This window comes from Harmonia axyridis, chromosome 6, assembly GCF_914767665.1.
Source record: "Harmonia axyridis chromosome 6, icHarAxyr1.1, whole genome shotgun sequence".
Taxonomy (NCBI): Eukaryota; Metazoa; Arthropoda; class Insecta; order Coleoptera; family Coccinellidae; genus Harmonia; species Harmonia axyridis.
This window is the reverse complement of record NC_059506.1, coordinates 37,542,473-37,569,597: the sequence shown is the minus strand read 5'-3', so window position 1 is coordinate 37,569,597 and position 27,125 is coordinate 37,542,473. Positions and strand designations below refer to the sequence as shown.

At 38.9% G+C, this 27,125-nt stretch overlaps 1 protein-coding gene across 4 annotated transcripts in view; it reads left to right on the top strand.

Annotated features, from left to right (window-relative positions):
• The window catches only part of LOC123681844 (putative polypeptide N-acetylgalactosaminyltransferase 9), a 161,059-nt gene that overhangs the window by 117,207 nt on the left and 16,727 nt on the right, over positions 1–27,125 (top strand). For all 4 annotated transcript variants that reach the window (XM_045620155.1, XM_045620157.1, XM_045620158.1 and 1 more), the window contains 4 exons: positions 6,787–7,058; positions 9,012–9,328; positions 18,158–18,303; positions 18,364–18,610. In XM_045620155.1, the coding sequence (XP_045476111.1) occupies positions 6,787–7,058; positions 9,012–9,328; positions 18,158–18,303; positions 18,364–18,610 (982 nt within the window). The remainder of the gene's footprint in view (positions 1–6,786; positions 7,059–9,011; positions 9,329–18,157; positions 18,304–18,363; positions 18,611–27,125) is intronic.

The window sequence follows — 27,125 nt, the reverse complement described above, 5'->3', positions numbered from 1 at the left end:
AAGTGGTAATTATGTACTTTGTTTTATTATTTTATCTATAATGAATTTCCATCAAATAAAGAACGAATCTATTAAATAAGAATGATACATTTCCCAATAGTTCTGATGGCAACACTGTGTTGTATTTTTTGACATTTCTTATGTCATTTGTGTTCAGTAGGTTATGTGATTCTGTCATGGAAAGATTAACGCTTTTTCTACAACGTTTTGAAATTGTTGGAGAGTTTCATCAAAATTAGTCTCCATTCGTGAATAGTGGAATAGTGGAAAACAGTTAATCGACTCACTATAAGTCGTGTTGTAGACAAATTTGAGATTTGTATCATTCCAATTCGAAAACCGTTCACATGAATAATAATCATACTAAGGTTTTTATCTCTTAAATCTTAGACATCTTACATATTTAGTAATTTTCGTTAAATATATTATTTTTTCTAATTTTGATCCAAAATCGTTACAGTATCAATGTGTGATTTCAATCCGTATCTACCGGATACGCCTATATGAACCTATAACGTCATCAATCCAACACAGCTATTACTTCCTGAAGTACATATTTGACCTTGAGCCGACCGATAACAATTGCAAATTATTCTAAAAGATTACGGAGCTAGACCACCGTATGATTGAATTGAAAGGAAGTTAACATCAACAATGAGAAGAAGTTAAGGTATAACAATAAACGAAAAAAATAACACATTTCTAAAAAATCAAACGAGAGAGAAAATTCTCAAAAACAATCCTTTGACTATTCTGTAACTTTCGAACAGATATTAATATCGAGTAGACTACCCCTACATCTTATGGGAGTTTTAGAGCACCTCAGTATACCCTCAATAAGGTCCTGCTGAGTGCTGAATCTGTTCAAAATCTTATGCAAAATGCAAACGTCCGATTTTTTGTCCAGAAGTGTTTAAAAAAAACTTCTCAAGATCGACCATCAATGAAAACTGAAAATTATGGAAATGAAACCGAAATTGAAAAGTGACTACGAAAAAGTCACCCCCACCCCTTAACACCCCTATCTAGCCCGTGGTACGTCTCTTAGACCGTCCGAATCCGAACGATGCTCCGGAAAACCCGGAAAAGCGTCACCACCGAGTCCCCCTAAAAGTGCCACGTTTCTAACGAGCCCTCAGACTGCCGCCCCACAGACCGGAAGCTCCGGAGTGCGGAGGGGCGGCTCGACCCCCTAAATCAGGAGCTTTTGATGTCGATATGATTAGGGTGGGGAGGAGGTTCGGGACGTTCCTGCTTCCCGAATATTTTCGGGGCTAAGGTCGAATTTATGTAAATCCGGAAAATGCGGGTAGGAGGGGGAAGCTGCTGCGAGATCGTATCCCGGAATGGCTGCGGCATCTCCGGAGTATTTAAATGAGAGGAGACCGTGAGGTTGGAGGTTGGAGGTTTTTTCAATCTTAAAGTCGGGGTTGCAGAGCTGGCAAGGCGGTATCTCAGGATGGAATGTGAATTGGATGGGAAGAAATGCATGAAGGATGCTGAGAGTCAAACGGAGGTGACAACGTCTTCCTCTCTTACCTTCCACAATCAGTGGAAGTCCAGCTTCTGGTGGCTGCATCATAATCATAGTTTAAAAAGAAATGCATAAAGATTTCCTAGAGTCAAACGTCTTGCACTCTTCCTTTTCACAAACCTTGAGAGTCCAACTAGAGAGTCCAAGAGGGAATCAATCCCTACCTCTGCTTCTGATGGCTGCATCATAATCGTAGTTTAGAAAGAAATGCATAAAGATTGCCTAAAGTCAAACGTATTCCACTCTTCTTCTCCACAAACTGTAAGAGTCAATTTAGAGAGTCCAAGAGGAGAGTCATTTCCTTCCTCTGCCTATGGTGTTTGTGCCTCGATGGTAGTTTGATTTCCACTCAGCGCTTCTTAAGGGCTTCTTGCAGAGTAAGAATTGTCATTCTCGAAAATTAATGTATTTGCGTGAACAAAAAATCGATTTTATCACATGATTTTTGAAAGAAGACAGAGCAGATGAAGTAGTAGTTTTGGCTTATACTTGCCAAAAAGTTTTCCTTTGTATCAACTCAGATAACAAATGCTATCATGATTAAATAAACACCTGTTCCCCACTGAAAGTAGAATCAATAGGGAGTTAAATGTATGTGCTTTGTGGAGTCAAAAGATGTCCAGCTCTCAAACTTCACAAGAAATGATCTGAATATAAAATCAAGAGAATAAGTAATATGACAAAGAAAGAGAACATGAACAAGACTTGATATCATTAGCAGAGAATTTTTGATTGGACAATTTGTGTCGTTCTATTATTGCATCTGGATCAGAATAATAACTTGTTCATCCACCACCGACTAGATTCCACAGGATTAATCATCTGGAGAGGTTTGGGGGAAAAAGTCCGTATTATAAAAAGAAAGTAACCCCCTCTCATCTCATGTTGCATGCTACGAAACTTTAAAAACAGCATTACGCCATTCGGCTCATTTCCATCAAGTCACCCTTGCCAGCTATTGTCAATTTTTAATAATTCTAATGGATTTTTTTTCGATTCAACATCACAAAAGCGAGTGGGGGATATTCGTATTCGATTTGAGCAAGATCTACGCTATCTCTCTCCTTCGTTAACTTCGGTAAGCAGGCCTCGGTCGACGTTCAGAGTGTGCTTCTACAGGTTAGCACACATTTTCAGCATGTCAGCCAAACTAGGTAATAATTACACAGAAAATGTAGATCTACCGGATCTCTGAGTCTGCCAGCATACCGAATCTATAGATATACCGCATCTGCCCGAACTTTCAGGTCTATATATCCACCAGAACCAGAACGTGTTGATGATTCTGATCAGTGTTTGAAGCTTTTTAAGTGCAATGCACCTGAATTTTTGCGACGATATGTGACAATAGATGAAACATGCCTCCATCATTTCACTCCGGACAGTCAGCTGATTGGACTGCACACGATTAACCGAATCCAGAGCGAGGAAAAATACAACAGTCAGCTGGCAATGTTATTGCATCAGTATTCTGGGACGCGCATGGTATAATATTCATTGATTACCTCCAAAAGGGCCAGACCATCAACAGCGATTATTATATAGCTTTATTGGATCGTTTAAAGGATTGAATCGTTGAAAAACGGTCCCATTCGAAGAAAAAAAGGAGCTGTTTCATCAAGACAATGCGCCGTGTCACAAATCAATGAAAACAATGGCAAAATCGCATGAATTGGGCCTCAAATTGCTTCTGCATCCATCGTATTCGCCAGATCTAGCCCCCAGCGACTTTTTCCTGTTCTCAGACCTCAAGAAAATGCTTGCTGGAAATAAATTTAGTGCCAATGGAGAAGTAATCGCCGAAACAGAGGCCTATGTCGAAGCAAAAGACAAATCTTACTAGAAAAATGGTATCGAAAAGTTGGAACATCGCTATAATCGCTGTATCGCCTTCGAAGGCAACTATGTTGAATAATAAAATCGAATTTCGCCAAAACAATGTGTTTTTCTATTTAGAAAACCCTTCATGAGCCTCACCTTCCCTTCATAAGCCGTCACTGGCTCGACGAAATTTCGTTACCATCAGTCTAATTGATAGAAAAACTAGGTTTTACCGGTACCTCGCGGGAACGTTAAGCCGTCTTCATAATTGATATTATTCTAACGAGCACCGCCGTGAAAACGAGTGCTCTTCCGATAAATTAAGCCAACTTTCCCCCATTCCGAATCTATTTTAATGCGTCCTCGAGCGCCTAATAGAGAAATATAGTCCTACGACGAACGCTGCTGCACTTCCCCAGATGCACCGGCTTCTATTAATCCGCATTACGCGCCGTCAACTCTTCACGTCCTCCTCATAAAACATCGTTTCAACGTTCGCGCGAGAGAAAACCTTAGCCCTTAGCCTTCTCCCGCCATTAGAAGAGGCTTCAGGGGCAATTAGAGCCCCCCCGCCAGCTTCGCTTTTCGTAACTGAAGAGCCCCCCACCCCTCAACAGTGGCAGTGGTGGGGGGCTGGCGATGGCGGATACCGCCCGAGGTATCGCGGTCGAAGGACCAGATTGCTGGATTACTTAAGGTATCTGTCGTTAAGGCGGTAGAGCTTGTTTCTAGGGGGTTAGGGATTCTACCGAAGCCTAGTTTACTTAGCGACGTCTCAGTACGCTCTATTAGTGATGACGTCACACACCGCCATTTTAGTTCTCCTGTCAGTGTTCGGAATCCAAACAAATAAATTGTCATTCAAATTAGTACGGTGTCGTTGAAGAAATTGGCTTATTTTGAAAAATAAGATTATTTAAGGAAAGATTTTACTATTAATTGATAGACAGAAGGCATGAGATTAATGCCAGTAAGTTCGAACTTGAAGTTCAACTGATAAACACGGCTTTTTACAAAATCTGCGGAATGATACAGGATTCAAACTGACTGGTATTAACCTCGTTCTTTCTGTCTATCAATTAATACTGAAATCGTTCCTCAAAAACTCTTATATATGAAAATAAGCCAATTCCTTCAACGACGCCGTACTAATTTGAATGACAATTTATTTGTTTGGATTCCGAACACTGACAGGAGAACCAAAAATGGCGGTGTGTGACGTCACACTAATAGAGCGTATACATCAAATGTATTCAATTCCAAGGAAAGTTAAGGGCGAAAATGAGTCAATTTCGATTTATTCGTCATCAAAGTCAGTTTTTTAACGGTTTGTTGGCTTTGGTGAGTGCCTATTTGCCAAAATTATTAGATATATTGAATAAAATGTTGGCATAGCGTACGAGACTCCTGAATGTCTCGAGAAGTCATAATCCTGTATAGAGGGGGGATTAAAACAGAGGCGCACTGAAAGAGTAGGTGGTTAAATTTCATTTGTGTCTATTTACGATCTGACCAGGTCCATCCTCTGGATCCGCCACTGGATTGGGAAATCTGGATGAAGTTTTCTTGCAAGTTCGAAATTTAGCTCACTTGGGATCGTAGATTCTAAAACTCGTTCATCGTTTGTCCGTAACTTTCGTGGTTTTCGAAATATCGAATATGGAAGAAAGGAAAAAATTGGTGAAAATTAGACCTCTATAAAAAACGTTATATCTTCAAAACTATAGACAGCAGAGACCTCAAATAAAACCAATTTATGTGAATTGGGAGATTATCTATAAGATTCGAGAATTTCAAGTTCATATCTTGTTAAACCAAGAGATGACAGCCTGATAAAATATTTAACATTTTTTCGAAAATTTCACTTTTCAGGCTATAAGTTCTGAATTTATGCACGGATCTCACAACTAATAGCATTTTCGTAATCTACGACATTAACAAATAAATAAATAATATAGTTCCACGCTGGATGAATAAGCGTCATCATTTTTATAGTTTCTGGTTGAGAATCGAAAAATGCCCTAGCGCCGCCACTGGCCTTCACCCCACCACCGGATCGTCGCTCGAGGGCGAATTTTAAAAGAGGCCGATTCTGCCCCCCGCGGGGTTTTACTAGATGTGTTTTCCGTGTCGCTTACCTGTGTTTTTCGCGCTGTAATTTTTTTTTTTTCAGTCGAGTTCATTGTTATTCATTAGCGTAGGTGGAAACCGGGTTTTTTAGAGGGTGGCGGCACCGCCGGTATGAATGGGCCAGACTGGAAATTGAAGGCTTCCGCGTCGACTGATCACGAGGGCCTTGCAGCTGGGGTGTCTCTTTTAAAATTCCACGCAGGGTTTTTTATTTACTTATTTTTTTTTTTTTTGGTTTATTATTTCCGATGATATGGGCCTTTGAAATTGCTAGGGGATGTTGACGCCTTGTCTAATTGACGCGATTTACGGTCTGGATATTACGTATACAGGGTGCTTTCTGATTTAATGTCAGTATTGAAAGCTGTTAAAAATACGAAACTTAATTCAGAGATTTTTTTCATTAGAGTGATGCGTCGTTTTCATCAATTGTCTCTCTTGATTGTTCTTCTACGTCCCATATAAAGTCTTAGATCTAATTAAATTATAGGGTACGTTTGGCTAGGGTTAAGACTTTCAGAACTGCTACCAGTTTAATTTTTTTGTCTTTATACCCTACCCACTCAGTTCTCAGGAGATTTTCTAAAGTATGTAGTGGCAAATCTGACATGGAGATGTTTAAGAACTGACTTGACTAGGTTTGTGGCTGAATCTGGACATTAGTACAACCCCTCGAGAGGGTTGAGTCCAGCAGATGTCACCATTGATGACTTTTTGGCAAGTTCAGCAGCTGTTTCATGGCCTCTATTGCCATTATTGTCTCTAACCAGTTGCTTTGTGGTATCAAGGCAATTCCAAGATATCAGGGAACTCTGTCTTTATGGTTTTCTGAAGTATTCGATGTGGTCAGGCTGTTCATTGTGCCCCTTCAGTTTATTTTTGACACCTAAGCTGTCAGCTACCCATTCACTCTTTAAACCAGGGGTTCATTGACGAGGTTCGTACATAGATAGTCTCAATTTAGGCCCAAGTACTCCTATCCCAGTGCCTCTATTTGAAGCTGAATCATCAGTATACCATATGAAGGTGTATTGCTATTGTTCAATTGATTTGCGAAGTCCTTTTATTACCTACATAAGACTAGAAGTAGTTCCATGTATTTCTTAGTCGAATAGAGAAAAACCTGGCGAAACAATTGCATTTTCATAAATATTTGTGAAAGTTCATCTTTTTTTTTTCTCATTTCAAGAAATTATAATAATGTTGATCTAGGAAATTTGATATACAGATAAATCGCTCAATCTCTCAACCTCAAACAAATGTACCGAATTGGCTCTAGTTAATGATCGCAATTTTTTCAGGTGTAAAGAGGAGGGCAGATACTCAGACGACTTGCCAAGCACGTCGGTGATAATATGTTTCCACAACGAGGCCTGGTCTGTGCTGCTCAGGACTGTACATTCAGTCCTGGACCGATCTCCCGCCAACCTGATCGAGGAAGTGGTCCTGGTCGACGACTTCTCCGACATGGAGCACCTGAAGGACCCTCTGGAGGAGTACTGGGCCAAAGAGCCCAAGGTCAAGATCGTCAGAGCCAAGAAGAGGGAGGGACTGATTAGAGCTAGGCTCCTTGGTAAGTTAGCCAACGGTTTCTCTCAGGTAAACAACAAATTCCGAAGATTATGATTTGGTACACCCCCCCGAAGAAGTCACTTGGTAATATAAACATTCAAGTAAGAGTCGTCATCAAGACTTCTGTAGATTTTGCAAGCTCAATTGACATGTCCACAGGGTAATAAACATAGATAGGGGGAGCATATGTCGTTTTCAGTAAGCAAATTTTGTCCCCAACATAAACTATCATATCAAATTTGACATGAAGCGCGCGGAAATGAAAGCATATCAGTGATGCGATATTTAACTCAATTCGCGAGTTTCTCCACAAAGAACGCACTTCTTATGTACCATAGTGAATCAACGTTTCATATGAACTCAAAATATATCGAAATAAATACCTAAATATATGAGAAATTCAGAAAACAAACTTGAAGCGCGCCAAACGACGTGAAACAACCGATGACACTAGAAGTGCAAAAGTTGCCAAACCTTGGATTTCAGCAGGTAGATACAGAAAATAATAAATATTCTGCTTATTATAAATTCGTCAATTAGGAAAAATATCGGATTCCAAATATTCAAATTTGCATATTTAATCGGGAATCACTCAAACAAATATATTTCATTCAATATAATATACATTCATAACGATATACTAAAATTGTGGATTTGAAAATATATCACAATCCGACAACGTAATTTAACCATGTTGGGGACATGTAAAAATTGCGTATTCTCCCTTTATCTATGTTCATTACTCTATGGTTGCATCCAACGGATAACCTTCGACAAGTTTTGAATCGTAAAACGAAACGAGTATCCGCTCTAATCCTATCCCTATTGTCGACAGCAAACCAACTGTTGGCTTCGCATTCCAGGAATTCCAGACAATCCAGGTCGTCGAATGACAAACGTATCGATATCTCACGTAACTCTACGCCCGACGCTTCGTTATCGGATGACAAATCTCCTCGCATGGTCCGGTTTGAGGCATGCATGCACACGTCACAAAGGACCCGCGCGTTCCAGGAACATCCCCTTTTTTTGCGGGATTACGCCCGGGCGCTATGTTTTATTCAACCCGCGCCCCCCTTATCGACCTCACGGGTCAATCCGATCTGTTCATCATCTTCCAATACTTCCAATACGTGAGGGTCCGAACTGATTATTCGATTTCCTCGTTTTAATATGGACGGTGCAAATTGGAAAGGGTACAGACGCGATACTTGCGATTCGGAGTGTACAACTCGCCTTGAGTGTACCAACAGCTTCGAGGCTTGTCTGGGCATGTTCAATATTTGCTGTAACAACTCTTAGGAAAGACTGTGGACCCTTTAAGAAGCTTAGAGCTTGTGGGAATCAAGATTACCTGTTTATTTTCTGTATCTACTTGCTGAAATCCAAGGTTTGGCAACTTTTGCTCTCCTAGTGTCATCGGCTGTTTCACGTCGTTTGGCGCGCTTGAAGTTTGTTTTCTGAATTTCTGATATATTTAGGTATTTATTTCAATATATTTTGAATTAATATGAAACGTTGATTCACTATGGGACATAAGAAGTGCGTTCTTTGTGGAGAAACTCGCGAATTGAGTGAAGTATCGTATCACTGATATGCTTTCATTTCCGCGCGCTTCAGGTCAAATTCGATAGTTCATGTTGAGGACAAAATTTGCTTACTGAAAATGACATATTCTCCCTCTATCTATGTTCATTACTCTGAAGTCCTATAATACCTGATCTAGACACAGTGCTTTTAACGACAATAGAAATTGTTGGCCGAGGCGTTAACCAGAGTATGTTCTTGTTATGAGTTGGTCTTGAGCTTGAATCGACCTACTATCCAAAGTGTACTTAGATAAAAATCCAGTAGAAATAAATTTTAACGACCTAAACCGAAAAAGTAGATATACGAGTATAAGATAGATCTGCCGGCTTACTACTATAGACTATTCCACCCTTTTTCGTTCCAGGTGCCAGGAAAGCCAGAGGAAAAGTCCTGACCTACCTAGATTCCCACTGCGAATGCACGGTCGGATGGTTGGAGCCGCTACTGGACAGGATAGCCAAGAATACCACGACCGTCGTCTGTCCGGTGATCGACGTCATCGATGACACCACCTTGGAGTACCACTACCACGACAGTGGCGGCGTCAACGTAGGGGGATTCGATTGGAACCTGCAGTTCAATTGGCACGCCGTGCCGGACAGGGAGAAGAAAAGGCACAAGAACTCGGCCGAGCCTGTTTGGAGTCCGACCATGGCCGGAGGCCTGTTCAGCATAGACAGGGTGAGTGAGAGGCGTGAGGTTTATCGTTCATACAAATTTTTTCTCGTTAATACCGAACATCACAGATGCGTATCAAATTCTCGTTAGAGATAATGTTAAAGATATTTTTTTGGTTTGAAAAATGGATAAAAATGAGTTTCGTATATTGATAAAACACTTATGACCCTAAATGATCCTCAGGGTAGCTGTCAAATTCTCTTTACATAGAGTTAAGTCTGTATCAAGAGATTGTTGTCGAGATTTTTGTCGTTTGAAAATTGAATAAAAACGAGTTTCATATATTGTTAAAACACATATAGCCCTAAATGATCTCCAGAGTAGCTTAAGCCTTTAAAAACCCTATATTTACAATGTTTTCATCCAAATTCAACAGATTCAAATGAAACTTGAAATTGTTCGACTACAACGAATACATCACAATTTATAAGTGTCGGAGATAACTCTGAGATTTCCGGAGCTGGTCTTATATTCTAGAAGAAAATAAGATTTTTCAAAACGAAATTAACTGTGTTATGAACCATCTATCTATATTTTGATGAATTCTTACAAAATCAACGATTTTTATCAGTTTTCCCGTCAACATTGCTAAACGTAATTCAATTGACCAAAAACCAGTTTTTTGGAACTGCCATCAGTTAAATTTTTTATCCATACCTTGCTAAATAATTCACAGCAGATCTCGACAAAATTTGTAAATCTTAACGTACATGGATACCTTGTTTAGTATCTCATGTGGGTTCACTACTGGTTCACCTAGTAGTCTTACCAGCTCTGTGTGTTCAACTAAATCCATATCCGATCTGCAATGTGCAAATTTCATCTACCTTGACCTTAGAACATTAATAAGAGGAACGGAAATCGCCTTGTAACTGATGCATTTGTTTTGATGCCAACATTCGTCACTCCTTGTCTGACGGAACACTATAGCAGTAGCGTAACATAATTTGATTAATTTCGAAATTATCAATTCATGCTCAAAAATAGTTTAGAATGCGATTCATTCACGAAAATTCTTTCGTGTTTCAAAAGGGTCAATGTTTTTCTCAGTTCAATGATTCAGCTATTTTGAAGTAATGGTAAAAGGATTTCTGATACAGCATTCAACAATCAAATCAGGATTCTCCATGACTATGGCTCGGACACAATTGGCTAGCTCGATTGTGATTGGCGACACTAAACTTCTATGTCTCCTGTATTCGGGATCGAGTACAAATGTTTACTTTCCGTTCGTTCTATCTATATTCGAAGACCTTGACAATATCTCAAATATCACCACAACTTCTGACCTACAGTGCTCTTTCGAGGTTCCTTGGAGATACTTTAGAGCACTCATACGGGGTTTCTTGCGATCACTGAAAAACGCATAGGACCAAGGACGGATCCATGGGGTACCCCATCTTCCAAGTAAATAAACATAGAGAATATTCGTTCTTTTCACGTTCAACCTCTCAATATCGAGTATGCGACAACATAATCGCTGAATATTCGAATTTTCACCGCGTCACCTGCCCGAAATCCATCTTCCCCCTCCCCTCTAACGGCTGAGCGTCCATATATCTCCCCTTCCCTCCCGGCGTCCGATATGATAACGTGTACTCGTCGGCGTCGCGTCCGAATTAGACGCTATCATCATCATTCATCACCGGCCCTATTCATCGGATATTTCGACGCGTAACGAGGGGCGGCGTATAGATCGTTACCGGCCGATCGGGGGCGAAAACACGTTTTTCCGTCATGGCGTTGATGATCTCTTAATAATGCCCGCGTCCGGACTATGGGAGCGTTGTCACGTATAGAGGCGTCGGGACGTCGGTATGTGCGTCGAATGGACCGAAAGATATCGGTGAGGATTATGCTAGGGAAGCGCATTCGAAAACCACTACCTTTCTCATTGCAGATTCATTGTATTCTGTACAGAGATCGCTTCATTCATTTTTTGTACAGGGTGGGCAAATAAGCGAGGTAAGCGACTATATCTAAGGATCCACCCATCGTAAAAAAATCGGTAAAAAAATTTAACACTAAAGTGTTCAAGAGAACACACTGTTCATATCTCTACCGCTAAGGGGCGTAATAGCTATCGTCGAGTAGAAAAATGAATTTTACTCGAAAATGTTCCATACGAAGTTGAAGAAAAAATATTATCACTGTAGTCCTTGTAAAATTCTCTATCTTTTTGAATTGTCACTTTCGATTTTACGACATCAAATAAGGGTAGGTGAAAGGGAGAAATCTGACTGATTGAAATGCCTGTAACTTCAGTTTGGCTCAACATTTTTGAGCAAACTAGATCTCGTCTGAAAGATAATATCTTGTTGATTTAGGACAAAATATAGTCATGATAAATTTGTTTTTGCTGCTTTCGATAGGGGGCGCTAAGTCAGAAGTTCGTTGTTTTGTTCATTTTACTCCGAAATTTCAAATGTAATGATAGGATTCTTTTAACAGAAACAGAAATTCCATCAAATTTGCATGAAAAACCCTGAAAGTCGCAAAGCGATAGTTTCAGGCGTACTGAATTTATGGCCGAAAGAAAAAATAATAAAATTGAATTTTTGAGCCACCAAGACCAATTAAACCGAATCCTACAGATGGAGGATTTATAAAATGATGAAATCTCATTAGTGACTGTTCCAGGGTACTCTTCGTCGCATTAATCTTTCAAAAATTCAAAAAGTTAATCGATAATTTGCTTACAGTTGAATTTGGTAAATTGGCAGAAATTAAGAATATTAGTTCATTATTTCCTGGCAAATGGTATTATCTAAGCCCTTAGAATATAGATAGAACGAACGGAAAGTAAACATTTATGCTCTATCCCGAATACGAGAGAGATCCCGGAATCCCCCAAGGCTCTATCATAGGTCCGTTACTATTCTAGTTATACCCGATATTGGATATACTTTTAGAATATAGAAACGGAAAGTAAACATTTGTGCTCGATCTCGAATACAAGAGAGGTGGAAGTTTAGTGTCGCCAATCACAATCGAGCTAGCCGATTGTGTGTGCGAGCTATAGGCGTGGAGAATCCTGATTTGTTTGTTGAATGCTTCATCAGGAATCCTTTTTTCATAACTACACAATAGCTTAATCTTCAAACTGAGAAATAATTGACCCTTTTGAATCACGAAAGAATTTTTATGAATAAATCACATTGTTAACTATTTTTGAGCATGAATTGATCATTTCGAAATTAATCAAATTATGTTACGCTACTGCTATAGTGTCCGTCAGACAAGGAGTGACGAATGTTGGCATCAAAACAAATGCATCAGTTTCAATGCTTTTTCCGTTCCGTTATTAATGTTCTGAGTCTATGCCAAATTCAAGTTTGATATCTTGCAAAGGGAAAAGAAATTTGAAAAAAAATCAAATTTCTCGAAAACAAAGTTTTTGCGGGCCCATGTTTATAGGACTTTTTTTTCTTGAAACGATCCGAGGAATCTCTCGTTTCTCTCTGAACCTACAATTTAACCGTACCTCTTATACGTTTAGAGCTTTACGTCAGTTACCGACAGCCTCACATTAATCACGATTGCAAAAAAAAACCGACCGTGAAGGTATTCAAGCAACGCGAACAACGCCGAAGGAAACAAAACAGGAAAACGCCGCTCGATTTCCATCCTCTTAAAAGCGGAAATTCCCTCTACGATCCATTTCCTTCGAAACCCGCATCAAACGTCGTCATCAGTCGCGCCCCATCTGAAGAACAAATGGCGCAAGCCGGCCGGAAAATCCACCGCGGCCGGAAAAATCGACGCCTCCGGAGCCCACACCTGTGCAGCCTAAATTGCCGCGGGCGGAAAGAAAGGGGGACGCAGCCAAATCGAAAATGTCAGCTACACAAAACGCCCCGGAATCCGCGCCAATCCCTTCAGAAATCTTTCTTTCGGCGGCGTCGCGACGCTAATGGAAAACAACGGGCCGCGAGAGCGGAAAATCGGCCCGACGAACCGGAAACTTCCGCCGATATGCCGGATCGTACTTTCGCCGTCGATAAATATCGGCGTGGGTGGCCACCTTTACCACCTTCGCGGAAAGTTGTCGGGTCGCGTGGACGCCCGCTTCGATGAATGTGGTTGATGTGTGATGAGTCGAATCGGCATGCTGGAAGTTTGTCGTTAAGGATCCCACGCCGACTCGATTGAAGTTGGATTGATGAGGCAGTGAAATCTGTATCAAGAGATAAGACCAGAGTCTGGTCTTTTAAAAGGTATATCGACACTCAAATGTTAATTATCCGTTTTCAACAGTCAACCGAGTTGACAACTGATTAGATTGATCAGAAAGCATTCTTTCAGAACTACCACCAATTCAATTTTAATTCTATACCTTGCTCAAAAATTCACTGAGAGTTCTTCTTCAATATAAGGAAATATGACAACGTCCATGGCAGCTCCAGCTTTTAGATTCAAGGAGGTTTCATTGCACCACGACCTTGTGCCTCCCATCAGAGCTGTTCTAGCCTTCAGTCGTCGTAGTTTACAGCTCGCCATCCAGTTCTAGAGTTCTGATGAACTTCAGTAGTTGGGATGGCTTCAAGGAGGTTATTATTATTATTTGAATTGAGGTCGTTGTGGCTCGGACAGCCTTCCGGGAACTGCGACCATGTAGATCTTTTGTTCTCTAGCCTAGTGCTTCATGGAAATCCAAGGGGGTAGTCAATGGCCTCGATAAAACAGACAACTTCCTTAGGTGCCTTGACCGTTACCTCTCCGGTATTCAGGACCGGCTTCCCATATGAATGGTTCTTAGGCCAGCCAGCTCTGGACACATGCATGAATCGGAAGGCGACGGTCGCCGTCAACTAGAGCGTCAAGTTGTGCTAGTATGTTCGCTTATAGCGAAACCAGCGCTCCAGATTTTCGTACATTACGTCGGTGTGCTCCGCGTCGCCTAACTATATTTCTGGCTTAAGCAGATACGCCTAAACGATAAAGAAAAGAATATCCCAATTCGAGACCGAAAAATCTTAAAAAAAATCCCCCAACCGACGCTAAGAAGCGCGCTGAACCGTACCGGACTTTCTCAAAAACTTGAAGATTAACGGCCTCGCAGTTAATTGGCTGAAGAATATAAACAACCTCCCGAATATTCGATCAGCCTAATAACCGAAGTTTGAATCGAAGGAGGCGGCCGGTATTCAGGCATAGCCTCGCCGAGGACGTTACGCTCTCTCCCTTGAGTTATGGTCGTTCGCCGACGGAAAAACGATATTTATCGGCATAATCGGCCGTAGCTCCCGAACGTTCCGGAAATTTATCGCCCTTGGAGCCGACATGATTCCCCCGCTTGTTTAGCATCAATTGCGCCCGGGATGAACCGTGCGTAAATCAGGAGCGTAAGGCGGACGCCCAGGAAACGAATTAATTAGTTGTTCGATGCGGTTGATGGATTCGTTAGGGGTTGAGGTTGGGTTGGTTTTTCGAAAATTTTTGTTATAAAGACGGAAGTGAGTTAACTGAATTATTAGTTATTTCACTATTTTCAATAAAATATTGAAGGCAAATAGTATATTGTGCAACAAGTGGGGAAAGTGCAACTTTTCTCACGAGTGTGAAAGAAAGACACGAGCGAGCAAAGGACTTTCTCCACATGTTGCACACTATACTTTTCGTACAACTGCACAAATTTCAATAATTCAAGTAATGGACTTGATTCAAATCAAAATGGCCTTCGTTGGCAGTATGTGCTAATTCATTGCGTTTCCATAGAAACGACTCAAAAGGCCAATTTCATTGGTCTACCAAGCGAGGTGAGAGCAAAGTGTCGTGAGAAATAATATTTCTCACAGTATGAGCAATACATAGTTTTGAAATTGAGTAAGATGTGAAGAATACGCTACTTTCCTTAGCAGTTGTAGAAAAAAAATATTACTAACATTTTAAATTAACCGGCAATCACCTTTCAAAAATTCAGGTGCTTGATCTTTTTCCTTTCAAACAGAGTCCATCCAGAAAATAGAAGCGTTTTTCAAACAATATAATCATCGACCTATTAATGAAAATCTACCATTCCAACATCTCAGTCCCAGCGTAAATCATAGCCTCCTCCTCTACCACCCTCGAGGATTCTCCAAAAACGCCCCCCCCCCCTCCAAAATATTTCACACCCGATCCCAACGATCCGTCACCGGACTTCCTCTCCCCCCACCTCCACCACCATAAATCCGGCCCGTCTTGAAATTCGACGTGACGGGATCCTCCGGGCCGAAACAAATGAGGGGCGTAATCCCCCAATTCGAACCCCTAATTTACCCTCTCCGTTGGAATTAACCGATTCCCGGCGTCCCTAAACTCCGGGAGGATGATCCCGAAGAAAAATATCCCACGGACGGGGTCGAGGCGGCGATTATGCGGGGCCACGGACGGAGCCGTGCGGAACGTCACGGTCGACGTTGCCGCGCCGCGTTGGGAAAACCGAAAGTTCCGCGACGTATTAATAATCCTGCCGGACGGACGTGTCCGAGCGAAACGCTCGTCTGAATATTCATGACCTGATGGAATATTAGGGGATGGACGACGATAAGCCGGGAACGTCTCGTATCCTGCGGGATCGATCCCGCGGGTGACAAGTGACGTTTGCCATGGCGGGGTGTATCGAAATTGATGCGGGTTCGGACTAAACGACGCTAAAAGCGATGCCGTATATGTCGGGTTTGAGAAAGTTTGGAGGGATGTTTGGATCGACGGATTTGACTGCATTGATTTTTTTAAAGTTTCTTGAGGTATATTGTCTCGAATTTGAATGGTGTTTATCAATTATCAGGTTGTTTTGATCATTAATTGTACAAACTCACTATTTCGATCTTCAACCAAAAAATTTTATTGAAATTCAAGAGTTTGTTATAACATCAATCCTTTATCCCATGTTGGCATTGTCACCACCATTGTCATTAAATCGTCAATTGGGCTAGGTGAATCAATAACAATAATAATGAGTTGCGGTGTTTTTGTAGAGACTTTTAGTGTTGGCGTTTTTCTTAAAAAACGCGTCAATAGTGGAACATCTGTGAAAATTAGACGCTGCATCAAAAAAACTCTTCCAAATTCCACCAAGAGTGTTAAACAGGGTTAAAACTATTAAGAGGGGCACTACAGGGATATTGAAAACCGTTAGAGATACACGGTGGCTTGAATTATAAAAAGTTGCGTTATTTAGGGATTAGTGTGTTGGTGTTAACAGATCCAAAATATCTCCATTGGTTCCCGAGATATCTCGAAAAAACTGAAAATCCAGATTTTCTTTTTTCCGTATAACTCATTTGATCTTGGAGATAACTTCACGAAATTCGGTTTGTAGTCATTATCCAATATAGTGATTCTGATGGTTTCTTCAGATTTTTTCTGTTTGCCACTGTTTCAGAGACGCGATAGTCATTTTTTTTCTTATGGGCGGCATATTGGTTTTCCTTATGAGGGGATAAAGAAAAAAATTACGAATTCAATAATGTATAACACTCTACAAAAATATCGAGCCTAGGTACGCGAATTTGAAGAGTTGTTATGTGAAATCATCACTTGACTATCGCGACATTGAAACAATGGAAAACAGAGAAAATCTAAAGACAGCATTAGTATCTCTATATTGAATAATGGCTCTAAACCAACTTTTGTGAAGTTATCTCCAAAAACAAATGAGTTATACAGAAAAAAAATATCAATTTTTGGTTTTTTCGAGATATCTCGGGAACCATTGGAGATATTTTCGATCTGTTAAATAACGCAACTTTTTTGTAGCTTAAACCATCTTGTCTTTATAACGATGATCGATATCCCTGTATTGGCCCTCTAAATAGTTCTAACCCTGTATATTAAGTGATTCAAAAGATCAGGACATCACTGAAATGAGAAGTTCTCTCTAGTAATTTTTTTCTATTTCGAATCCCTTCCGAGAAACAGGCAGTTGTTTTTTTTTCATTTATTTCCATGAATTCGAAACGAGTTGGGAAAATAAGCGTTTGAATTTTAAGTGAAAGAACTTCTTATTTTAACTAGAACTATCACTGCATTGAGTTATGGTCCTGTATTTGCTGTAGAATATACATATGATCATCAATTATTATCTACTCCTATAAATACATATTTTCGGCTAGAGAAACCTTGGCTCATTGAATTTTTGCATGCTCTCATTAAACGATTTCAAGATTATTTTCCAAATTTATGGAAGAATCTCTTTTGTACATTGACCTTATGTTAAATTTCATATGCATGACTTTCACTGGAAACAAAACAATGTTCACAACACTGCTTCATAATTTCTGAACAGTTTTCGTTTCAGAATGTGTCAGTTTTCGGTAAATATTTGCTAACTTATCTCATAAAACAATGAACATGAAATGAAATAATCCGCCCAGTTATATTTTTGGCTATGCTCAATCGAGGAACGTAATCCTTGTTCAAATAATTCCCTATATTATTTTTCATATAAAAAGTGTTTACGAAAAAAATTTCCCAGAAATGACGTACTCACTGTATCAGCTGACGAAATGCTACATTTGATTTTTTGAGCAACCAATTAATAAAGATTTTCGAAGATTACATCTTATAGAAGTTCAAACCATGTGAGTGCGAGGTTTTTTAAAATTAATTTATTACATGGAAAAGCTATTATTACTGCATAACACGTCACTAGATAAGAGCTGGTCATGGCGCACAAATGATAGGCTCCGCCAGTGCCATACCACTTTTTTCTCGTTGATACCAAGCTTCATCACTCTTGGAGTTGCGTTGACGAATAAAGTAAAATTTTTCCGAGAATATTTCACAATGCAAAAAGCTTATTATCGAGACAACCAACACGTAACAATTTTTTTCCTTTTTCCCCAGGAATTCTTCGAGAAACTCGGCACCTACGACGAAGGCTTCGACATCTGGGGCGGCGAGAACCTGGAGCTCTCCTTCAAGACTTGGATGTGCGGCGGCACTCTAGAAATCGTGCCCTGTTCCCACGTGGGTCACATCTTCAGGAAGAGGTAAGGGTTCCCTCAACCTGCTTAGCCTCTAGCACCAATCTTTCCCTCTCTGTCTTAAAGGTCGCCATACAAGTGGAGAAGCGGAGTGAACGTCCTGAGGAGGAACTCCGTCAGGTTGGCGGAGGTTTGGCTGGACGAGTACGCCAAGTACTACTACCAGAGGATAGGCAACGACAAGGGGGACTTCGGGGACGTCTCCTCCAGAAGGCGGCTGAGGAGCAGGCTGGGATGCAAGAGCTTCAAGTGGTTCCTGGACGAGATCTATCCGGAGCTGTTCATACCTGGGGAGGCTGTGGCCAGTGGAGAGGTATGGAAGAGGTTTCAGTCGATGAAACCGCTTTTTACGATTTACAGGTTTTTAGACGTTACCAAGATGGGGAACATAGATTTTTCTTGCTCTAGACGAAGAAATTATAGAGATAATTCCAAATTATCTCTTCAGGTCATTGGAGACAGAGTAATTCAATACGCATCTCGGTCGACTTCTTTGTTTCTATTCGATCTCTTATGGGTTTCTGTTTGAAATCACACCAGACTTGTATTGCCTTTTCGTGAGCTTGTTCTTGAAGTATTTGAGTGCATAAGCCTCTTTTCCATAAAGATTATGTCATTTCTGCTCTTGTCATTGATGGTGATGCCATTGGTTTTCAGCACTTCAAGTCGAAGTGAATCCTTATAAATTTGGTTCAGTTCTCTATTGTGTAGTTTAGAGCAGATTCGAAAGGTATTTGAAGCTTTTAATGGTTTATATCCTGAGTTTATCGGATATTTGACGTTTTTTATAGGTAAATCCTTAAGCCCCAAAGCTGGTCGGATATAAAAATAATTAACTAGGATTTCGTTGGAATGAGATCAATAAAATTCAATCTTAGATCTTAGTTGGTCGAAATTCAGTTTGTGAGTTAGGTAAAATAACTAGATACACAAATATTCATGTTTTTTTAGGAGGATCATATCATTAGAAAGTAACCAATAACAAAAACAACTTGATAAATGACATCTCATATATAACTTTACACAGCTCGAAAGTTTCTCAGTCCGGAGCGGTTTTTCTCGAATATCTTCATATAAAATCTTGAAAATTGCTTTTTTCTATTATTGCATACTTTACGTACCCGAAGTGCAACCTATTGTTGAGAACGGATCTTTCTAGTTCTAATTTGAAAGAACCTTTCTTAAATAAGAAATTCCAGAAAGTTTTCGGGTGAGCACGGAATTCGGCTCATTGGGGATGGTTCATTCTAACACCGCTCACCGATTCTTCGTAGAGCTCACAGTTTATGAGAATTTTGAACTCGAAATTTGGAATAAACCCGTAAAAATTTAATTTCCCCCTAAAAACCGTAATATCTCCCGAAATATTGGTCATAGCCCCCTCAAGCAAAATGTATTTTGAAGATCGAGATGTGATCTACAACATATTGAAGTTTCAGGCCCGTATCTTGCCTATAGGAGAATTGACAACCTCGAGAATATTATTGAATTTTTCTTGGAAAATTTCAGTTTACAGCCTATTAATCCTGAAATAATGGACTAATCGGTTAACTGCAGGCTTTTTCGCGATCTACGCCATCGTATCAATCGAAAGAATGCTATAAACTCCCCATGTAGGAACTTTTAATTTTTCGTTTTTTTTTAAGGGTCAGGTATTGAAAATTTTCGTGAAATTTTTCGCATAATAAATTTTCGGGAGAGTACGGAATTCGGCTCATTGGGGATGGCTAATTCTAACATCGCTTGCCGATTCTTCGTAGAGCTCACAGTTTATGAGAATTTTGAACTCGAAATTTGGAAAAAAACCGTAAAAATTGAATTTCCCCCTAAAAACCGTAATATCTCCCGAAATATTGGTCATAGCCCACTCAAACAAAATGTTTTTTGAAGATCGAGATATGATCTACATCATATTGAAGTTTCAGGCCCGTATCTTGCCTATAGGAGAATTGACAACCTCCAGAATATTATTGAATTTTTCTTGGAAAATTTCAGTTTACACCCTATAAATCCTGAAATAATGGACTAATCGGTTAACTGCAGGCTTTTTCGCGATCTACGTCATCGTATCAATCGAAAGAATGCTATAAACTCCCCATGTAGGAACTTTTAGTTTTTCGTTTTTTTTTAAGGGTCAGGTATTGAAAATTTTCGTGAAATTTTTCGCATAATAAATTTTCGGGAGAGTACGGAATTCGGCTCATTGGGGATGGCTAATTCTAACATCGCTTGCCGATTCTTCGTAGTGCTCACAGTTTATGAGAATTTCGAACTCGAAATTTGGAAAAAACCGTAAAAATTGAATTTCCCCCTAAAAACCGTAATATCTCCCGAAATATTGGTCATAGCCCCCCTCAGACAAAATGTTTTTTGAAGTTCGAGATGTGATCTACAACATATTGAAGTTTCAGGCCCGTATCTTGCCTATAGGAGAATTGACAACCTCGAGAATATTATTGAATTTTTCTTGGAAAATTTCAGTTTACAGCCTATAAATCCTGAAATAATGGACTAATCGGTTAACTGCAGGCTTTTTCGCGATCTACGTCATCGTATCAATCGAAAGAATGCTATAAACTCCCCATGTAGGAACTTTTAATTTTTCGTTTTTTTTAAGGGTCAGGTATTGAAAATTTTCGTGAAATTTTTCGCATAATAAATTTTCGGGAGAGTACGGAATTCGGCTCATTGGGGATGGCTAATTCTGACATCGCTCACCGATTCTTCGTAGAGCTCACAGTTTATGAGAATTTTGAACTCGAAATTTGGAAAAAATCCGTAAAAATTGAATTTCCCCCTAAAAACCGTAATATCTCCCGAAATATTGGTCATAGCCCACTCAAACAAAATGTTTTTTGAAGATCGAGATATGATCTACAACATATTGAAGTTTCAGGCCCGTATCTTGCCTATAGGAGAATTGACAACCTCGAGAATATTATTGAATTTTTCTTGGAAAATTTCAGTTTACAGCCTATAAATCCTGAAATAATGGACTAATCGGTCAACTGCAGGCTTTTTCGCGATCTACGTCATCGTATCAATCGAAAGAATGCTATAAACTCCCCATGTAGGAACTTTTAGTTTTTCGTTTTTTTTTAAGGGTCAGGTATTGAAAATTTTCGTGAAATTTTTCGCATAATAAATTTTCGGGAGAGTACGGAATTCGGCTCATTGGGGATGGCTAATTCTAACATCGCTTACCGATTCTTCGTAAAGCTCACAGTTTATGAGAATTTTGAACTCGAAATTTAGAAAAAAACCCTAAAAATTGAATTTCCCCCTAAAAACCGTAATATCTCCCGAAATATTGGTTATAGCCCCCTCAAACAAAATGTATTTTGAAGATCGAGATGTGATCTACAACATATTGAAGTTTCAGGCCCGTATCTTGCCTATAGGAGAATTGACAACCTCCAGAATATTATTGAATTTTTCTTGGAAAATTTCAGTGTACAGCCTATAAATCCTGAAATAATGGACTAATCGGTCAACTGCAGGCTTTTTCGCGATCTACGTCATCGTATCAATCGAAAGAATGCTATAAACTCCCCATGTAGGAACTTTTAATTTTTCGTTTTTTTTTAAGGGTCAGGTATTGAAAATTTTCGTGAAATTTTTCGCATAATAAATTTTCGGGAGAGTACGGAATTCGGCTCATTGGGGATGGCTTATTCTAACATCGCTCACCGATTCTTCGTAGAGCTCACAGTTTATGAGAATTTTGAACTCGAAATTTGGAAAAAAACCGTAAAAATTGAATTTCCCCCTAAAAACCGTAATATCTGCCGAAATATTGGTCATAGCCCACTCAAACAAAATGTTTTTTGAAGATCGAGATATGATCTACAACATATTGAAGTTTCAGGCCCGTATCTTGCCTATAGGAGAATTGACAACCTCCAGAATATTATTGAATTTTTCTTGGAAAATTTCAGTGTACAGCCTATAAATCCTGAAATAATGGACTAATCGGTCAACTGCAGGCTTTTTCGCGATCTACGTCATCGTATCAATCGAAAGAATGCTATAAACTCCCCATGTAGGAACTTTTAATTTTTCGTTTTTTTTTAAGGGTCAGGTATTGAAAATTTTCGTGAAATTTTTCGCATAATAAATTTTCGGGAGAGTACGGAATTCGGCTCATTGGGGATGGCTTATTCTAACATCGCTCACCGATTCTTCGTAGAGCTCACAGTTTATGAGAATTTTGAACTCGAAATTTAGAAAAAAACCGTAAAAATTGAATTTCCCCCTAAAAACCGTAATATCTGCCGAAATATTGGTCATAGCCCACTCAAACAAAATGTTTTTTGAAGATCGAGATATGATCTACAACATATTGAAGTTTCAGGCCCGTATCTTGCCTATAGGAGAATTGACAACCTCCAGAATATTATTGAATTTTTCTTGGAAAATTTCAGTGTACAGCCTATAAATCCTGAAATAATGGACTAATCGGTCAACTGCAGGCTTTTTCGCGATCTACGTCATCGTATCAATCGAAAGAATGCTATAAACTCCCCATGTAGGAACTTTTAATTTTTCGTTTTTTTTTAAGGGTCAGGTATTGAAAATTTTCGTGAAATTTTTCGCATAATAAATTTTCGGGAGAGTACGGAATTCGGCTCATTGGGGATGGCTTATTCTAACATCGCTCACCGATTCTTCGTAGAGCTCACAGTTTATGAGAATTTTGAACTCGAAATTTAGAAAAAAACCGTAAAAATTGAATTTCCCCCTAAAAACCGTAATATCTGCCGAAATATTGGTTATAGCCCCCTCAAACAAAATGTATTTTGAAGATCGAGATGTGATCTACAACATATTGAAGTTTCAGGCCCGTATCTTGCCTATAGGAGAATTGACAACCTCCAGAATATTATTGAATTTTTCTTGGAAAATTTCAGTTTACAGCCTATAAATCCTGAAATAATGGACTAATCGGTTAACTGCAGGCTTTTTCGCGATCTACGCCATCGTATCAATCGAAAGAATGCTATAAACTCCCCATGTAGGAACTTTTAATTTTTCGTTTTTTTTTAAGGGTCAGGTATTGAAAATTTTCGTGAAATTTTTCGCATAATAAATTTTCGGGAGAGTTCGGAATTCGGCTCATTGGGGATGGCTAATTCTAACATCGCTTGCCGATTCTTCGTAAAGCTCACAGTTTATGAGAATTTTGAACTCGAAATTTAGAAAAAAACCCTAAAAATTGAATTTCCCCCTAAAAACCGTAATATCTCCCGAAATATTGGTCATAGCCCCCTCAAGCAAAATGTATTTTGAAGATCGAGATGTGATCTACAACATATTGAAGTTTCAGGCCCGTATCTTGCCTATAGGAGAATTGACAACCTCCAGAATATTATTGAATTTTTCTTGGAAAATTTCAGTTTACAGCCTATAAATCCTGAAATAATGGACTAATCGGTTAACTGCAGGCTTTTTCGCGATCTACGCCATCGTATCAATCGAAAGAATGCTATAAACTCCCCATGTAGGAACTTTTAATTTTTCGTTTTTTTTTAAGGGTCAGGTATTGAAAATTTTCGTGAAATTTTTCGCATAATAAATTTTCGGCAGAGTTCGGAATTCGGCTCATTGGGGATGGCTAATTCTAACATCGCTTGCCGATTCTTCGTAGAGCTCACAGTTTATGAGAATTTCGAACTCGAAATTGGGAAAAAACCGTAAAAATTGAATTTCCCCCTAAAAACCGTAATATCTCCCGAAATATTGGTCATAGCCCCCTCAAGCAAAATGTATTTTGAAGATCGAGATGTGATCTACAACATATTGAAGTTTCAGGCCCGTATCTTGCCTATAGGAGAATTGACAACCTCCAGAATATTATTGAATTTTTCTTGGAAAATTTCAGTTTACAGCCTATAAATCCTGAAATAATGGACTAATCGGTCAACTGCAGGCTTTTTCGCGATCTACGTCATCGTATCAATCGAAAGAATGCTATAAACTCCCCATGTAGGAACTTTTAATTTTTCGTTTTTTTTTAAGGGTCAGGTATTGAAAATTTTCGTGAAATTTTTCGCATAATAAATTTTCGGGAGAGTTCGGAATTCGGCTCATTGGGGATGGCTAATTCTAACATCGCTTGCCGATTCTTCGTAAAGCTCACAGTTTATGAGAATTTTGAACTCGAAATTTAGAAAAAAACCCTAAAAATTGAATTTCCCCCTAAAAACCGTAATATCTCCCGAAATATTGGTCATAGCCCCCTCAAGCAAAATGTATTTTGAAGATCGAGATGTGATCTACAACATATTGAAGTTTCAGGCCCGTATCTTGCCTATAGGAGAATTGACAACCTCGAGAATATTATTGAATTTTTCTTGGAAAATTTCAGTTTACAGCCTATAAATCCTGAAATAATGGACTAATCGGTTAACTGCAGGCTTTTTCGCGATCTACGTCATCGTATCAATCGAAAGAATGCTATAAACTCCCCATGTAGGAACTTTTAATTTTTCGTTTTTTTTTTAAGGGTCAAGTATTTAAAATTTTCGTGAAATTTTTCGCATAATAAATTTTCGGGAGAGTACGGAATTCGGCTCATTGGGGATGGCTAATTCTAACATCGCTTACCGATTCTTCGTAGGGCTCACAGTTTATGAGAATTTTGAACTCGAAATTTGGAAAAAAAACCGTAAAAATTGAATTTCCCCCTAAAAACCGTAATATCTCCCGAAATATTGGTCATAGCCCCCTCAAACAAAATGTTTTTTGAAGATCGAGATGTGATCTACAACATATTGAAGTTTCAGGCCTGTATCTTGCCTATAGGAGAATTGACAATCTCGAGAATATTATTGAATTTTTCTTGGAAAATTTCAGTTTACAGCCTATAAATCCTGAAATAATGGACTAATGGATTAACTGCAGGCTTTTTCGCGATCTACGTCATCGTATCAATCGAAAGAATGCTATAAACTCCCCATGTAGGAACTTTTAATTTTTCGTTTTTTTTAAGGGAGCACAGATATGAAATTTTCCAACCTTCTAAGATTCAGATAAATTCAATTTCAATTTTTCTATTAAACTAATGTAAATGATGAACAATTAAAGTCGAATTTCCGAATCTCAGAATGTATAGATACAGTTGAATGACTCTCAAATGATCAGGAAACAATAAAATCACCAAAACCTACAGTCATATTCTTCATTTCCTAGCAGTTTTTGATCACCTCCAACGAAGTGAAAAATAATACTGAAAACTAACCGAAGAACATAATAAAAACACATTATCATACGATTTAAATAAAAAGAATCGAAAATACTCACATTTTTGTTCGAAAAATCCTCTTCAATTCACCACAACAAAATCCATTTCTCAACACAATATGTCCGCCAAATCTACTGAAAACAAAAGCACAGATATCTCGATCACAATGTTTCACCATAACATTAATCACTGAACACCAAAAGACCGAAACTTCTGTTCCAACATAGTAACAAATATCCATCAGCTATTACACCTGAAAATAATAAATAATTATTAAAATATTCTCGGTACTCAATCATTCAATATCACGAATACCTATTTATAGAGAAATACTTGCAATTCACCGAAAACGAAAGAATAACTTCAATATTTCCCAAGAAGCAGGCCAGAGAGAACTCTGTACTCTTAGGATGCGCACAGATATAAATTTTCCAACCTTCTAAGATTCAGATAAATTCAATTTCAATTTTTATATTAACTTTATGCAAATGATGAACCATTAAAGTCGAATTTCCGAATCTCAGAGTGTATAGATACAGTTGAATGATTCTCAAATGATCAGGAAATAATAAAAATCACCAAAACCCACAGTCCACAGTCATATTCTCCATTTCATCGTAGTTTTCAATTATCTTCGTCGAACTGAAGAATGATACTAGAAACAAATCAACAAACATAATAAGAACACATTATTATACGATTTATATTAAAAGAATGGAAAATACTTACATTTTTGTTCGAAAAATCCTCTTCAATTTACCAGAATAACATTCATCACATGAGACAAAATGTCCGCGAAATCTACTGAAATCAAAAGCACAGGTATCTTGATCGCAAAGTTTCGGCTAATTCGCGTAAACAAACACCTTAGAGGAGACTGCGCGACACGGTATAAAGAAAAATACTTCCAACTGCACCCCGTAAACAGATGGCATATTCTTATGTAATTTTATAGAATATGTTTTTCATTTCAGATGACTCATAGTTCGTAAATTATCAACGTAGGTTTAAACAGATGATAGGAAAATGAAAAAAATCTTGCAGTTCGACATATTTTCAGTTCGAATTTTGGTTGGAAGTAGAGATATTTTTGCGTTTCTAGAAGCCAATATTATTTCTGTGGATGGAATCAGGGGCGTGCAATTTTCACGCAACTGTTTCTATCTACACAATGAAGAACTGGATTTATTGGGTGATATTCGATATAATTTTTGCCCCCGATTCTGCTGAAGGTGTAGAGGAAGCGCTTTCGGGTTTAAAACATTTCTGGTCACTGATTTCATAATGAAAAAATTGCGAAATGCATTGGAGACTATCCTGAACAACCTTGGTTACGTGTTTGTATGTCGGTCTGTGTGTCCACAGATCCTTGGAACAGCCTTAACTTCCACAATTCTATTCCGATTGTGTTGAAATTTGGTATGGGTGTACAGTTTGGGCTATAGATGGTCCCAAATAAAATTAAGCTTGAGCACTCGCTAAGATAAAATTACCGGGATTTCCATGTTTATTCCACACTTTTTATAATGAATATTGTTATTGATATTGAGATTGGAAGTGCTCTTCCGAATGTACGGTGACCTTC